Here is a 14,645-nt window from a genome sequence, read left to right on the forward strand (position 1 = left end):
CACATTACACTACAGCACAGACGCCAATTTGAATACAGCGAACAGACACGTCAGTGAAAGAACGGACAGTTCATAGTTTTGTGGAAAAAAGGGCTAGCGGGAGATCTGAAAACGTATCTCCCCTTCGCAGTTCACTACCGGGGCCACATAACCACGACGCCGTGGCTGTCCAAATTGGCTCGATTTTGCATATCCTGAGTGTGGACCATTCACTGTTTCCAGTTTACATCTTTTTTCACAGTTCAGTATACGTACTCCCTGTTTTCATGCTTGATCTCTGTTCACCTTTTGACGCTCCATCCACTGGGCTATTTTACCACTAAATCTGATGATGGGGGGCAAGTGTAGTTTCCCTTGTCAGAAGCAATTGTCTGCAACAAGCCACGATAAGAGGAAAAATAGAACAGTGGAACCACAGTAAGCCAACTTATATGGCGGAGATGCGGCGTGCACGTAGGCCCGTACGCCTCCCTCTCTTGTGTGACCGACCAGGTCAGTGTCACGTAACGCTCAGTTGATGCGGAGTTATCATACGAAGTGGAAACGTGTAACCAAGTGCCGCTATGCTCGCCGAGATCACAGGGTGGAATATGTGTGTGCGTTCGGAGGGGGCAAAAATAATCGGTTACCGAGGGACGGCTCTGTCGTTCCATGACATTGCGGCTCGTACAGGTTACGCTGCTTCAACATCGAGGCGTACGTGGAACCAGAGGAGAGAAGGTGCCGTACACAGCGCCAATAGGGTGCTGGACGACTCAGTGCGGCCACAGCGCGAGGTAGTCCGTTTGGCCGTGACGGACAGAACAGTTTCGTCCGCAGACTTGTTGGGACACTGCAACCGGTGTGGACGTGTCTGCGTCGACGGTTCGACGCTGTGTTCTGCGGAGTGGACGGGTAGCATGCATGCCAGTGCGTCGCCTTTCACTGACTAGAACCCACTAACGTCACAGACCGCAGTGGGCACGTGAATGCCGACACAGGCGCGCTGAGTGGTAAAATGTAGTGTTTCCGTACGAGTCCGGCTCCAACTTGCCCTACAGTGATGGCCGCAAATGCGTTCGACGCCGCTGCGGTAAACGTGATTGGACAGACTGTTGAGCGGCATAGCGGACAAATTCCAAGCGTGATGGTTTGTGGTTTTATTGCATATAACACGCCATCTCGCCTCCTACGTCTTGAGGGCAATGTGAGCAGCTACCGCTACATCATGGACATTTTATTGTCCGAGGCACTGCCCCTCTTGTAGGCCGTACCATATATCATATTTCAGCAGGACAATGCGTGGCCGCTTGTGACAAAGTTTGTGCAACCTTTTTAGAAGAACGTTAGGTACCGTTGCTTCCCTGGCCGGTCCGTTCGCCTGACATGTCGCCCATCGAACATGGCTGGGATATGGTCGGTCGGCAGCTTGTTCGTTCAGGTTCTCCAGCAGCTACAGTTGATGCTTTGTGGAAGCGCGTACACACCACATGGCAGAGTATTCCCCAGTACCATGTTCTGGCGCTCTATGAATCCAAGCAACGACGTGTAGCTGCTCTAACAACAACACATGGTGACGCTACTCCGTACTGAATTTCCGCAGTCACAGTCAGGGCCGTCTTTAACGTATTAAGGCTCTGGGCACATTAAGGCCCCTGTGACCTTGACAGACCACTATTTTGTTAGAATAGACAAAGAGAGTAGATAAGCGAGGTTCTATATATATTTTTATTTGTTTACTGTCACATGAAATGAATAGGTAATGTAATATAATCCACAAAAGTAACTCTTTTAGCATTCACAGGTTAGTGCCTAAAAATCTCTGTTGATTGAAGAGTTGCCCTTCTAGATTTGAGATGGGCAAAATTGTTAATCACGTGTTCAAAATCTATATTTTTGAGCATACTTTATTCTTGTCAATTTGGAGAAGGAGCGTTCCGCACTGCAGTTGGTTACCCCCGTGCTTAAAAAGATTTTCAGTGCGTTTTCTACATTTGTAAATGTGTTTCACTTTTGTTTTCTTTCAAACGGTGATATTTTTCCAATACACTGTTAGTTCCCCCATTTGTACTCTGAAGAATTTTCAAGTATTCTGTTAAATGTAGATATTCCGTTTGTAACTCTTGCTCGTTAACGTCTTCATAATAAATTTCAGCAAATTCTTTGCAACTTTGTCTCAACTCTTCGGAATTCAGAGTTTACAAGCGAATCGCTGTTTTAGATGAACGCTCAAGGTATCAGTTATGGGAAGAAAGGTTTCCACTTTGAATTTCTCTCTTCCATTCAGTTTGACTGACGGTGCAGAGCCATCAAAAAAGTCTGACTTGAGCTTCTAAATTTTGTTCTTTGAGATGGGTCCTTGTAATCAGATTCTGGGTTGCTTTGTTTGGCGGACGATTCGAAGTCGAATTTATCCGTGAGGTTAATGATAAAATCACCAAGTGAAGTGAACAAATTAGTTGTAACGTGCAGTATTATTGTTTCTTTCTGAAGATAATTGCTTGTTTTGTATATTCTTTCCAATATAGAGCTCCAAATTTCCGTTAATATAATAAATTCTAGCTTTCCGTTCTTTGGACAGACTAAGGGCTTCGTTTCTGGTTTGTATTGTCTGTTCTGTATCTTCTGCGATGGACATCAAAGTGACTATAATTTGTTTATGATGTTAATGCCAGGCACTTACTGCATCAGCTCGGGCTGACCATCTGGTTTGTGAAATTTTTATAACATCTTTTTTTAAAACCTAAATTTTCTGTTAAAATATTTCATCGGTGGGTAGAGCTCAACAAAAAGCTGTACACTTTCTGAACCATTTCAGAAACTTTGTTGGCTCTGATACACACCCAGCAGCTTGGGAGACCTACCAAGGTTAGTGAATGTCCCGCACATTTTACAAAGGCGGCAAATTCACATTTCTCCTTGATTCTTGCTTGTAGACCAGTATATTTCCTCGACATATTTGAAGCATTGTCGTAGCTTTGTCCTTTGCAATCTTTTATGGGAATATCATGATTATCCAAAAAATTCAAGATGGTTCCCGCGAAATACTGAGACTTATGGTCTTTAATAGGTATAAAAGTCAGGAACCTTTCAACAGGATCACTGTCGAATTAAAAAAGTTAGCTGGTCAACATGAGACAGATCGGGCGTACTGTCAACGCTAATAGAAAAATATTTTGCTAATTTAACTTCCTTTATAACTTTTTAGGAGCTTTTTCTCCAATTACGTCAATAAACTCATTACAGATATTCACTGATAAATAAGAAGTGTTATCTTTTCCAGGATTCCAGAATTTTTGTAAGTGGTCTGCAAGAAATGGATTAAATTCACTCAATAATTCCATACATCCCAAATAATTTCCATTGTTGGGAGATCCTCGAATTTCATTGTCACTGCGAAATGGAAGCCCTCTCGATGCCAAAAATTGTACAACGGCCACAATCCGTTTAATTACATATCTCTGGTAATCCACTTCTTTTTTACGTTGAGATAATAAGTCTACATCTATTCTACCAACCGCTTTACTTCGTGCCAGATAAGTCATCATGGATTGCTAATGTGCTGGACTATTTTCATGCGTTAAAATTATGTGATTAATGTCCATCCAATCATTACATCCACTCGAAGAGTATAGATTTACATCAGAATGGTTAAATAAGCAGATGATAAAATACACGGTTTTCGGAAGGCGAGTACAACTACCGTTTTCTTTCAGCGCTTTCATTGTTCTAGTCGCTTACAGAAGACAAAACAGACAAACGACTGTTTAATCAAAGAATACCTCGAAGCAGAGTCAGTAGCAACAACAAACAAAACAAACGCAACAACACCGCAGACAAATGCAGGAGAATTCCCGTTCGTCGAGTCGGTTTATTTAAGTCTGTCGGTCACGTTTAATTTTACGTCGCTGTAACGGTGCACTGCGCAAAGCTAATAAGCAAGTAGCTATTGTAGTCAGTCATTATCGTTCGATTTTTTCGAAATGAATTTTTTTTCGATAATACGTGTAAATATCGGTTATCTTTTGGTGACCTGGTAGGAGTGTGGGGGCCCATATCGATCGCGGAGCCCTGGGCACGTGCCCAGTGGGAAAGAGGAGCCTGGTCACATTGCATAGTGTCATGCCCCTAATCGATGGAATAAATTTCATTGTAATCACATCTGTCGCTTTTGGTGTTCCACTTTTTCCAAACAGTAGTGTAGTTCGACCCACCAGCTGCAGGCTCATCGCCAGACGGAGGTATTACAGGTACGTTATTTTCTGGAGCATTTGCCGCTAGACGCTGGGGTCATGGTGATAGCATGGCATCTTGATATCCATGACAATTCCATTTCGATAATGTACATTTTATCCAAACAACTTTCTCTCTCTCTCTCTCTCTCTCTCTCTCTCTCGCTCTCTCTCTCTCTCTCTCTCTCTCTCTCTCTCTCTCTCACACACACACACACACACACACACACACACACACATACACACATACAGCCGCCCGGTGTGGCCGAGCGGTTCTAGGCGCTTCAGTCTGGAACTGGGCGACCGCTACGGTCGCAGGTTCGAATCCTGCCTCGGGCATGGATGTGTGTGATGTCCTTAGGTTAGTTAGGTTTAAGTAGTTCTAAGTTCTAGGGGACTGATGACCTCAGATGTTAAGTCCCATAGTGCTCAGATCCATTTGAACCATTTGAACACACACACACACACACAGATGCACTTTAATTTTTGTTTACTTTGATACTAAGATGCAATAAAATCTCCACGAACCTAGCGTGTAGCTGCACAGGGTCCAAAAATAATGTTCCTGTAATACCTCCAGCTGGTGACAAGCATGCTGTGGCTCGAAAACTACTTCCCTCTCTTTAATCTGACCCTTCGCATCTCTGGTTGCATCACGTGGTAAGGCCCTTGCCGACCTGCTTCCACGAAGCTCTGACTTGGGCATGTTGACTTGCTGGCTGCAAGCCGACCCCGGTCAGGCTTTTAATGTGGGCTATCCACCGCAATGGTGCGTCCTCTAGGTCTTAGGCCGTCGAATGTTCCCTGTATCATAGTTCTTTCCATTGCATCTTGCCTTCTGGCAATGTGACCAAATATACTGACGGGAAAATAATTAATGTAGAGTAATGAAATTTCGGGAATACATTTGTCTAGGTAGCACATTCAAGTGATTAACATTGCAGGATCATAGGTTAATGTAAGTGCGAAATAAACAATTGGAAATGTGAAATGCTTGTACGTTAATAACCAGTTTAACCGCCAGAATGTTGAATGCAAGCGTCCAAACATACATGCATTGTGTTGTACGGATGTCAGTTTGTGGGATGGAGTTCCATGCCCGTTGCAGTTGGTCAGACAATACAGAGACAGTTAACGCTGTTTGGGGTGACGCTGGAGTTTTCGTCCGATGATATCACATATATGCACAATTGGAGACAGATATGATGATCGAACAGGCAAAGGCAACGTGTCGACACTGTAGAGCATGTCGGGTTACAACATGGGTATGTGGGCGATCGTGTTCCTGTTGGAAAATAGCCTTTGGAATGCTGTTCATGAATGGCAGCACAACAGGTCGAATCAACAGACTGAAGTGCAGATTTGCAGTCGGGCTGCGCGAGATAACCACGATAGTGCTCCTGCTGTCATATAAAATCGAACCCCAGACCATAACTCCAGGTACCCCAGTGTGTCTACTATGCAGACAGGTCGGTTCCATGCACTCAGCTGGCCTCCTCCTCAAGAACAGACTGCCGTCACTGGCACCGGGGCAGGACCAGCTTTCATCAGAATACTTAACAGACCTCCACCCTGCCCTCCAACGAGCTCTCGCTTGACATCACTGAAGTCGCTGATGGTTGTGGTTTAGGGTCAGTGGAATGTACGCTACAGGGCATCTGGCTCGGAGCCGCCCTTGGAGTAACAGATGTAGTGTCACTGTGGTGCCAACTGCTGCTCAGATTGCTGCTGCAGTTGCAGTACGCCCCAGAGCGATACGCCGAGCACGATGGTCTTCCCTGTCGGCAGTGCCACACAGCAATCCGGAGCCCGGTCTATTTGGGACCGTACGTTCCAGTGACTACCGCTGCCAGCCATCATGAACAGAGTCTACATTCCTGTCACGTTGTTCTGCAGTATCTCGGAAGGAACATCCATCTTCTCGTAGCCCTATTACACAATCTCGTTCAAACGCAGTGTTGACAATGGCGCCTTAGTCTCCTTGAAGGCGGTCTTGGTTAACATCAGCTCACCACGTCCAGTCTCAAAGGTAACCAACGCTCACGACCGTTACAGCGTGTATTTATAGCAAGCCTGATTTGCATGTCCATAGTGCCGCTACCAGCGTCACTCTTACGCGACTTCCGCGAAATTTGAATAGACATCATCTGTCAGGCATAGAAACGCGCCTACAAGTTTCGCTTATGTCGCACGTCTTCTTGGTGTTGTGGCTTTTTTCCGTCACTACATTTCAACTGATTTTGGTTGACAGGAGTCGACAAGCTTCTTCTCATGCCGAGCTGCTTGGCGATCGATTCATTAGTACGATGTGTTGTCCATGGTATTCGAAGTGATCTTCTATAACTCTACAATTCCAGAGCATCAATCTTGCGACGATCCACCGTCTTCGTCGTCCAAGTTTCTGCTGCATAGATCACTATAGGGAAGATTAGAGCTCGGACGAGGGTGTTCTTTGCCTTGGAAGTGATGGGGCTGTCCTTCCAGGTACGAGCAAGTTTTGCTGTAGAATTTCTTGCAATCGAATATATCTCCAAGTGTCAGTGACAACAGATCCTAAACACTCGACGTGACTGACGACCTCGTAGCCAGCCAGCAGTTCTTGTGATGTCAGGTCACTTGTCATTAGAGCGATCTGCAGTCATCACTTTGGTATTTCTGTTCTTGCTTTCAGCACCATAGTCTGTGCTTCGTTCGGACTTTTTTGTATTATTTATTTATTGCCAAATTATAGACCTGATACCTGGTGTTTTAAAACAGCTCGTACGTCATACAATTTTCGTTTTTCATCCTTTTTGGAGTTTTCTTTTCTTTTGTTTTATCTACAACATTTACAAAGAATAACACTTTTCAAAATAACAGTAATTTAACGTTGAAATATAAATAAAATTTTGTTGTATTTTTCAAGAAGAATATGAAAAGATGATAGGATAGAGGAGAGATTTGTTAGTCCCATCACCGATTGTGACTGACGACGAATACCTCAGAAAGATTTCTTCGAGCTGTTGATTGAAAGACACACACACACACACACACACACACACACACACACACACACACACACACACAATATTGTTTATTGGTATTGCTAATCCTATGAATTAACTTTAGGTGCTCATCCGTTTACAGCATTTGGTGATTTCTTGGCGTGTGCTCGTTTGATGTTTGTGTCCCCAATTTTACCTGAAGGATTCCTTTGGAGTGATCCTTTCAGTGCCGCGCGGTTAGAGGCGCCATGTCACTGACTGCGCGGCCCCTCCCGCAGGCGGTTCGAGTCCTCCCTCGGATATGGGTGTGTGTGTTGTTCTTAGCATAAGTTAGTTTAAGTAGTGTGTGAGGCTAGGGATCGATGACCTCAGCAGTTTGGTCCCTTAGAAATTCATACACATTTGAACATTTTTGATCCTTTCAGTAACGTGTGTGTTGTTTTGTTTTCGGCTATCCTGAGTTTATTGTTGTGACACCATTGTGTAATTGTTTGTAGTATTCCAGTGGCTTTCTCTTCTAATTGGTCTCTGTTGTTTGCAGTGACTACAACTAATAGGTCACCTGCGTAGGCGACAATTCCGTCTGACTTTCATCCCCAGCTAGAAGGTGTAGCAGGGGCTCGATTGTTATGTCCCAGGCCGGCCGGAGTGGCCGAGCGGTTCTAGGCGCTTCTGTCTGGATCCGCGCGACCGCTACGGTCGCAGGTTCGAATCCTGTCTCGAGCATGGATGTGTGTGATGTCCTTAGGTTAGTTAGGTTTAAGTAGTTCTAAGTTCTAGGGGACTGATGACCTCAGCAGTTAAGTCCCATAGTGCTCAGAGCCATTTGAACCATTTTGAACCATTTGTTATGTCCCAGAAGATGGGGCCGCAGATCGACCCTTGAGGACAGCCTTTGGTAATTATTTTAATTACTTTCCGGCTGTGCATCTGCCATTCGGCTGCTCGGTCTTTACAGAATCTAGCTAACTACTGTACAGTCATTGCGGCACTTACAGGTGTTTTAACCTCTGAAACATTGCGGACCACCAGAGATTATCGAATGCCCCGGCAGTGTCAATCGTTATTGCCATGGCGTATTTCTCTGTTGTAGTATTAATTGTGGGTAGGGCCTGGTTGATGGCATTATCTATTGATCTGCCAGTTCCGAAGCCGAATTGGTGTTGGCTCATACCTCTGAGAGCTCTGTATATTTGCAAGATCTTACACAGTAGCTTCTCCTGAATCTTTGCTAGGGTGCTTATGAGGTATTTTTGCCTGTGGGTCTTTGGATCTGAAGGACGCCTGTTCGCTGATTTCTTAATAATGACTGGTTTGGAAGTTTTCCATACTGTAGGTACCCTGCCTAGCCGTAAGGCATCATTCAGTAATGTTGTTAGGAACGGTGTGATCTGCGGTGCTAGTTTTTTCAGTGTTTTCGAGTGGATACCATCTGGTCCAGGTGCTTCTTGTTTTTGAGCACTGAGATTGCTAGCGCAACCTCTTCTTGCGCAAAATGACAGTTGCATTGTTGTACGGTGTGTGTAGATTTTCTGGTAGTGCTGTATGATACTGTGCGTCTGTATCGATGACATCGTCAGGAAGCAGTTTATACAGCAGAAACTCCGCTGTATTCCTCCACCCCCTCGTCATCGTGCCGTCATCCTGCCGTAGCCGCGTCCAGAACTAGTGGGGTTTTTATCTTCTCTGTCAGTATTTTGTATGGTTCCCCCCACATATTTTGCTTTGTTTGTGTTGTTACAAATAGCTCCCATTGTTGTTTACGCGTGTTGTATAGGGTCTGTCTGTATAAGTTTTGTGCATGCCTATATGCTTCCAGTCTTATGTGTCTGTCACTATCTGCTATCGCTCTTTGATATAATTTCCTCGTGAGATCGTTGATCCATGGTAATGTGAGCGTTTTGTGCTCTTTGCTGTCGGTTTTGATGTGTTTTGTGCATGTTGTATCACCTGTGTTAGCTTGTGTGCTCTGTAATCGATACCTCGATTGATATTTTCTAGATCGTGTTGTTGGATAATTTCTGTGATTTGTTCCAGACTGCTTTGTGCAACAATAAGTGTCTGGTGCTGAGTGTGAGTTGTGTGTATGTTATGACATTGTAATCACTACTGGTTATGTTGTTGTGTACGGTCCAGTTTGTTAGGAATGCCACTGCTGCATTATTTGCTAGCGTAAAGTCAATATTACTGCTCGTACCATCGAACCCTGCATATGTTGGTATATGTCCTCCCGTGTTCGTTATATGTAATTGTGTTTCTTATATTAGGTCGGTGATTATATGTGTCCTCTGTCATCTGTCCTATCTGAGTTCCAGAGGTCGCTCTGGAATTAATGTCACCACTTGTCACTAATTTTTTTGCCTCTGGCATACATTACTAGGTCTCTGGTGTAGTCTGCATACGGTTGTATTTGATGGTTGTATTGGCGTACATGGATGCAATCACCGATCTAACGTTCCCATTAGTTATCTGTATGGTAACTAAATGTTGATTGTATAACCGTGTACCTTAATTATATTAGAAGTTGTATTTAAAGTTGCTATTGCAGCCTTACAGTCATTGCTGCCTATTATTCTGGTAGCATGTTTTGGTAGACATATTAGTTGGGCATGTAAGCAGTTGATGTCTGCCTACAAGTCTTGTGCTATTTTAGGGATTTCCGCGCTGACTGTCGTACTGTTTTTTTGTATTATATTGTAAGATATTCACTTTTTGTGTATGTGTTCTGGGTGTTTTACGTGTACAAAGCATTTATTGCCTGTCTGTGAGTAATCAAAATGTGTTCGTCCGTGTGCTCTTACATGGTGTGTATATATTTTGTCCAAGTCGAATGATTCTTACCTGCGCAAGCAGACCTGGAGCATGAGGTCGAGCAGTGGCTCGGCTGATGTAGGAATAGTCTCTGTCCTTAAGATGATTCTGTCTGTCTGCTCAGTTACTGGAAAACAGAGAGAATCTCCTTTTCGATGGCACAATCTAAGTAGCATCTGCTGCACTGTCTGCAGTATCTCTTTTTTCTCTAGCCTACTTCAAAGTAAGTTAAATTCTAAATTATCATAATTAGGTGTAGTTAGCTTCCTGTCGGTACTGGTTTCTGTTGCGGTTTCTGTGGTGGTACTAGATGAATTGTGGTTTGGTGTTAGCCGCTGACTGGGAGACAATTTAAGATCTCTTTGGGATGTCATACGGCTACACTACATTTTGTCACTCACTTCTTCAATGCTTTTTGCCTTCATACGTTTTGCACTGATGTCGATGCTGTTGCTGGTGTGGTGTCGACGATGGTGGTAATTTGTGTGGGACTGACTGTAAGTGTTACGTGTCTTTGTTGATGTTTGTAGTGGTGGTTGTTTCGAGACGCACGTTGACATCGTTGCAAATGTAACATGTGTCTCCCTTAGATTCGTCCTCATCTAATTTGTCTACTTTTATAAGTCTGCGCCCGGTAGTTCTGAGTTTTGCATTGGTTTGTGGCCTGATTGTTTCGGTGTCTATTGATTCAGGCTCTATGTATCTGTCTATTCCTTGTTTCTTATGTCCGGGGTGAAGAGTGCCCCCCGAGACAAATTTGACTGGTTTGATGTACTGTTCACATTTATGTGTGTCGTTGGGTTTTCCATGTGATGATGATTCCGGTTTCTGTTCGTCTTGTGTGTGTGATGTGATGTACTTCGATTGGGAGAAATTGTGAATGAGTATGTCGCTTTTGTTTGTACATTTCTCTTGTGCAATATATGTAAACTCATCTTTCAACTCATCTATCCTCTGCGTTAATGTTATTTGGAAGTTTATCCAGTGGTGTAATTGTCTTTTGATATGCTTTGCCACCTCGTAGTTGATGGAGCCACTGATTGTCATGCCATCTACACTCTTGGAAATTGAAATAAGAACACCGTGAATTCATTGTCCCAGGAAGGGGAAACTTTATTGACACATTCCTGGGGTCAGATACATCACATGATCACACTGACAGAACCACAGGCACATAGACACAGGCAACAGAGCATGCACAATGTCGGCACTAGCACAGTGTATATCCACCTTTCGCAGCAATGCAGGCTGCTATTCTCCCATGGAGACGATCGTAGAGATGCTGGATGTAGTCCTGTGGAACGGCTTGCCATGCCATTTCCACCTGGCGCCTCAGTTGGACCAGCGTTCGTGCTGGACGTGCAGACCGCGTGAGACGACGCTTCATCCAGTCCCAAACATGCTCAATGGGGCACAGATCCGGAGATCTTGCTGGCCAGGGTAGTTGACTTACACCTTCTAGAGCACGTTGGGTGGCACGGGATACATGCGGACGTGCATTGTCCTGTTGGAACAGCAAGTTCCCTTGGCGGTCTAGGAATGGTAGAACGATGGGTTCGATGACGGTTTGGATGTACCGTGCACTATTCAGTGTCCCCTCGACCATCACCAGTGGTGTACGGCCAGTGTAGGAGATCGCTCCCCACACCATGATGCCGGGTGTTGGCCCTGTGTGCCTCGGTCGTATGCAGTCCTGATTGTGGCGCTCACCTGCACGGCGCCAAACACGCATACGACCATCATTGGCACCAAGGCAGAAGCGACTCTCATCGCTGAAGACGACACGTCTCCATTCGTCCCTCCATTCACGCCTGTCGCGACAACACTGGAGGCGGGCTGCACGATGTTGGGGCGTGAGCGGAAGACGGCCTAACGGTGTGCGGGACCGTAGCCCAGCTTCATGGAGACGGTTGCGAATGGTCCTCGCCGATACCCCAGGAGCAACAGTGTCCCTAATTTGCTGGGAAGTGGCGGTGCGGTCCCTACGGCACTGCGTAGGATCCTACGGTCTTGGCGTGCATCCGTGCGTCGCTGCGGTCCGGTCCCAGGTCGACGGGCACGTGCACCTTCCGCCGACCACTGGCGACAACATCGATGTACTATGGAGACCTCACGCCCCACGTGTTGAGCAATTCGGCGGTACGTCCACCCGGCCTCCCGCATGCCCACTATACGCCCTCGCTCAAAGTCCGTCACCTGCACATACGGTTCACGTCCACGCTGTCGCGGCATGCTACCAGTGTTAAAGGCTGCGATGGAGCTCCGTATGCCACGGCAAACTGGCTGACACTGACGGCGGCGGTGCACAAATGCTGCGCAGCTAGCGCCATTCGACGGCCAACACCGCGGTTCCTGGTGTGTCCGCTGTGCCGTGCGTGTGATCATTGCTTGTACAGCCCTCTCGCAGTGTCCGGAGCAAGTATGGTGGGTCTGACACACCGGTGTCAATGTGTTCTTTTTTCTATTTCCAGGAGTGTATATATTCTATCGTATTTTTACAGCTATCCTGTAACGTCGTTGAGTGTGTTAGCTGCGGGATGAGTTCATTGTCGTCGTAACTCTCCGGCAGAAGATTCATTTTTTTTCTCCAGGAAATTGATCTTCGATAGCTTCTTTGTAACGTTGACGTGATTTGTATTTATGTGTCTTGGGTGATTGGCTGTGGTTGTTCGTGTTTGTTGTGTGTGTGTGTGTTGATTTTAGCTGCCATAGTCTATACTGTCCAGGAGCTGGTCATGCAATTCTTTAAAGGTCTGACAATCACCTCCTTTTGTTTTATTGCAGACATGGCCTCTGTATTTTCAGTGGATGAAGATGCAAACTTCAGAAGTGCACTCTATGCGCTTGTGTCCTAGGGTGCCGCACTTGGCGCACATAACATCGGCCTTTCTGCAGGTGTTAGTCCTATGTCCAAGGTCACAACACTTAAAACATTGGTTTACTACTGTATAGTCTTTCACAGAGAATGATTCGAAGTCTACGTAGATTATCTGTCTTCGTGTAAGAACTCTGTACAGATGTGGGCTGACCTCCAGTACCTGGTGACCGAAACCCCTTCCCATAGGCCGTGTTTTAAACCTACTTTTGACTTCTCTGTCTAAGACTTCATCGCTTAGATTCTGCTCGTAAAGGCTTTCTAGAAACTCCTCGTCGGTAAGTGTATCGGGCACGTGATATACTGCCACGAGTGGCTTGCGTTTTCGCGGTCCTTCACGGACAGTGGTGTGCAGGTCTTTAGTCATTCCTATTATTTTTCGATAATCCTCATGTGTTGCCGTTTCTACTATAACTGTTGTTCGGACAGCCCTCGCATGATGGTTTCCAGCTGATATTCGTCTGTTGCAGTTATCAGAATGTCATCTGCTTAATGGAGATTATTAATTTTCCTGCCCTACCAGATCTGAAAGGACCTCCCCCATAACGTGCTCACTGTATGCATTGAACAGAACTGGAGAGAGAATGCAACCTTGTAATACGCCGGCATTAGTAGAAATGTATGAGAAGGTACAATAAATCGTATCAGATTCAAAAAATGAACGGTAGCGTATCATACCTAGGCAAGCACAGTTGCCGTTTGTCATCAAGATTCGAAATAATGACTTGACAGTAAATTTTAGTTTTTTCTTCTACTTTTCATCAACTAATAAACTGTCCTCTTGCTACTGTAACTTCTACTGTTCATTACTCTTTATGTTACATGTATTACGAAGTTTTGTGTCCCATATTAAGGTTAAGTACATTTATGGCATTCAACATATGTACATTATCTTCATAACAGCACACATGTTGTCTTTTTTAGTTGGAGGAGGAGGTATGGGGATGAGCGGAAGGAAGTGCTGTTTGTGAACTACCACAAAACGTTTTTGAACTGTTTTCGTACAATGTTTGACAACGAAGTTCTTCAGTGCGGGCTGGACCTTAGGAATAGAAATTACGTCTTAGTTTGCGGATTCGCTAAGCATTCAAGACACAAAATGTCACCAGCAAACAGGGTCACTTTACCTTCCAGTCTTTACTTTGCGTCTATAGACTACTACAGCTTGCTCCAAATCGCACCATAATGTATTGAGTCAAGACGTTGAAATAATTTCCTACTGCACTAAGTTAAAGCTACATTTTTTTCACAGTATTATCGTACATGACATTCCGTTTTTCTTTACAGGCTGTCAGGCAACAGAACGGCCGCACTGAAGAAAGCTGAGCGATGAATTGCGAGCGAGGGGGATCTGTCGATATTATAAACTGTGAGGAGAGAAAACCTAATGAACGTTGTATTATATGGTCAATTAATTTTGTGGTATTACATGTGGCTAAGGTTTCTAATGTTACCAGATTCACTGTGAGAGAAAAATATAATAATTATCTGGAAGAATGTTTCATTTAAAAGCCTGCACGTTAAATAGTCTTGAAATGAATTATATAAAGATTATTTCCGTTACAGCTTTTACTTGTTGTTTATCTCCTATTACCTACTCCTTTCTAGGAAAAAATAAATAACGTTTTCACTACAGTACGAGCAAATTCAGACAGTCGATTACAATGAAAGATCTGGAAATTCCTCATGAACACAGCAACTGCTCTTTCTTAATAAGCGACTCTGCACAGGTTTAACATGCAGTGTGCTCTTGTGCTTGTAATG

At 44.7% G+C, this 14,645-nt stretch overlaps 1 protein-coding gene across 1 annotated transcript in view; it reads left to right on the forward strand.

The window, feature by feature from the left end:
* Positions 1-14,444, forward strand: part of LOC126161366 (cell division cycle protein 123 homolog) — a 127,029-nt gene extending 112,585 nt beyond the window's left edge. The window contains exon 8 of the mRNA XM_049917136.1: positions 14,169-14,444. Coding sequence (XP_049773093.1) covers positions 14,169-14,207 — 39 coding nt within the window. The 3' untranslated portion in view covers positions 14,208-14,444. The remainder of the gene's footprint in view (positions 1-14,168) is intronic.
* Positions 14,445-14,645: the final 201 nt, after the last annotated feature.

Source organism: Schistocerca cancellata, chromosome 2 (assembly GCF_023864275.1).
Source record: "Schistocerca cancellata isolate TAMUIC-IGC-003103 chromosome 2, iqSchCanc2.1, whole genome shotgun sequence".
NCBI classification, from domain to species: domain Eukaryota; kingdom Metazoa; phylum Arthropoda; class Insecta; order Orthoptera; family Acrididae; genus Schistocerca; species Schistocerca cancellata.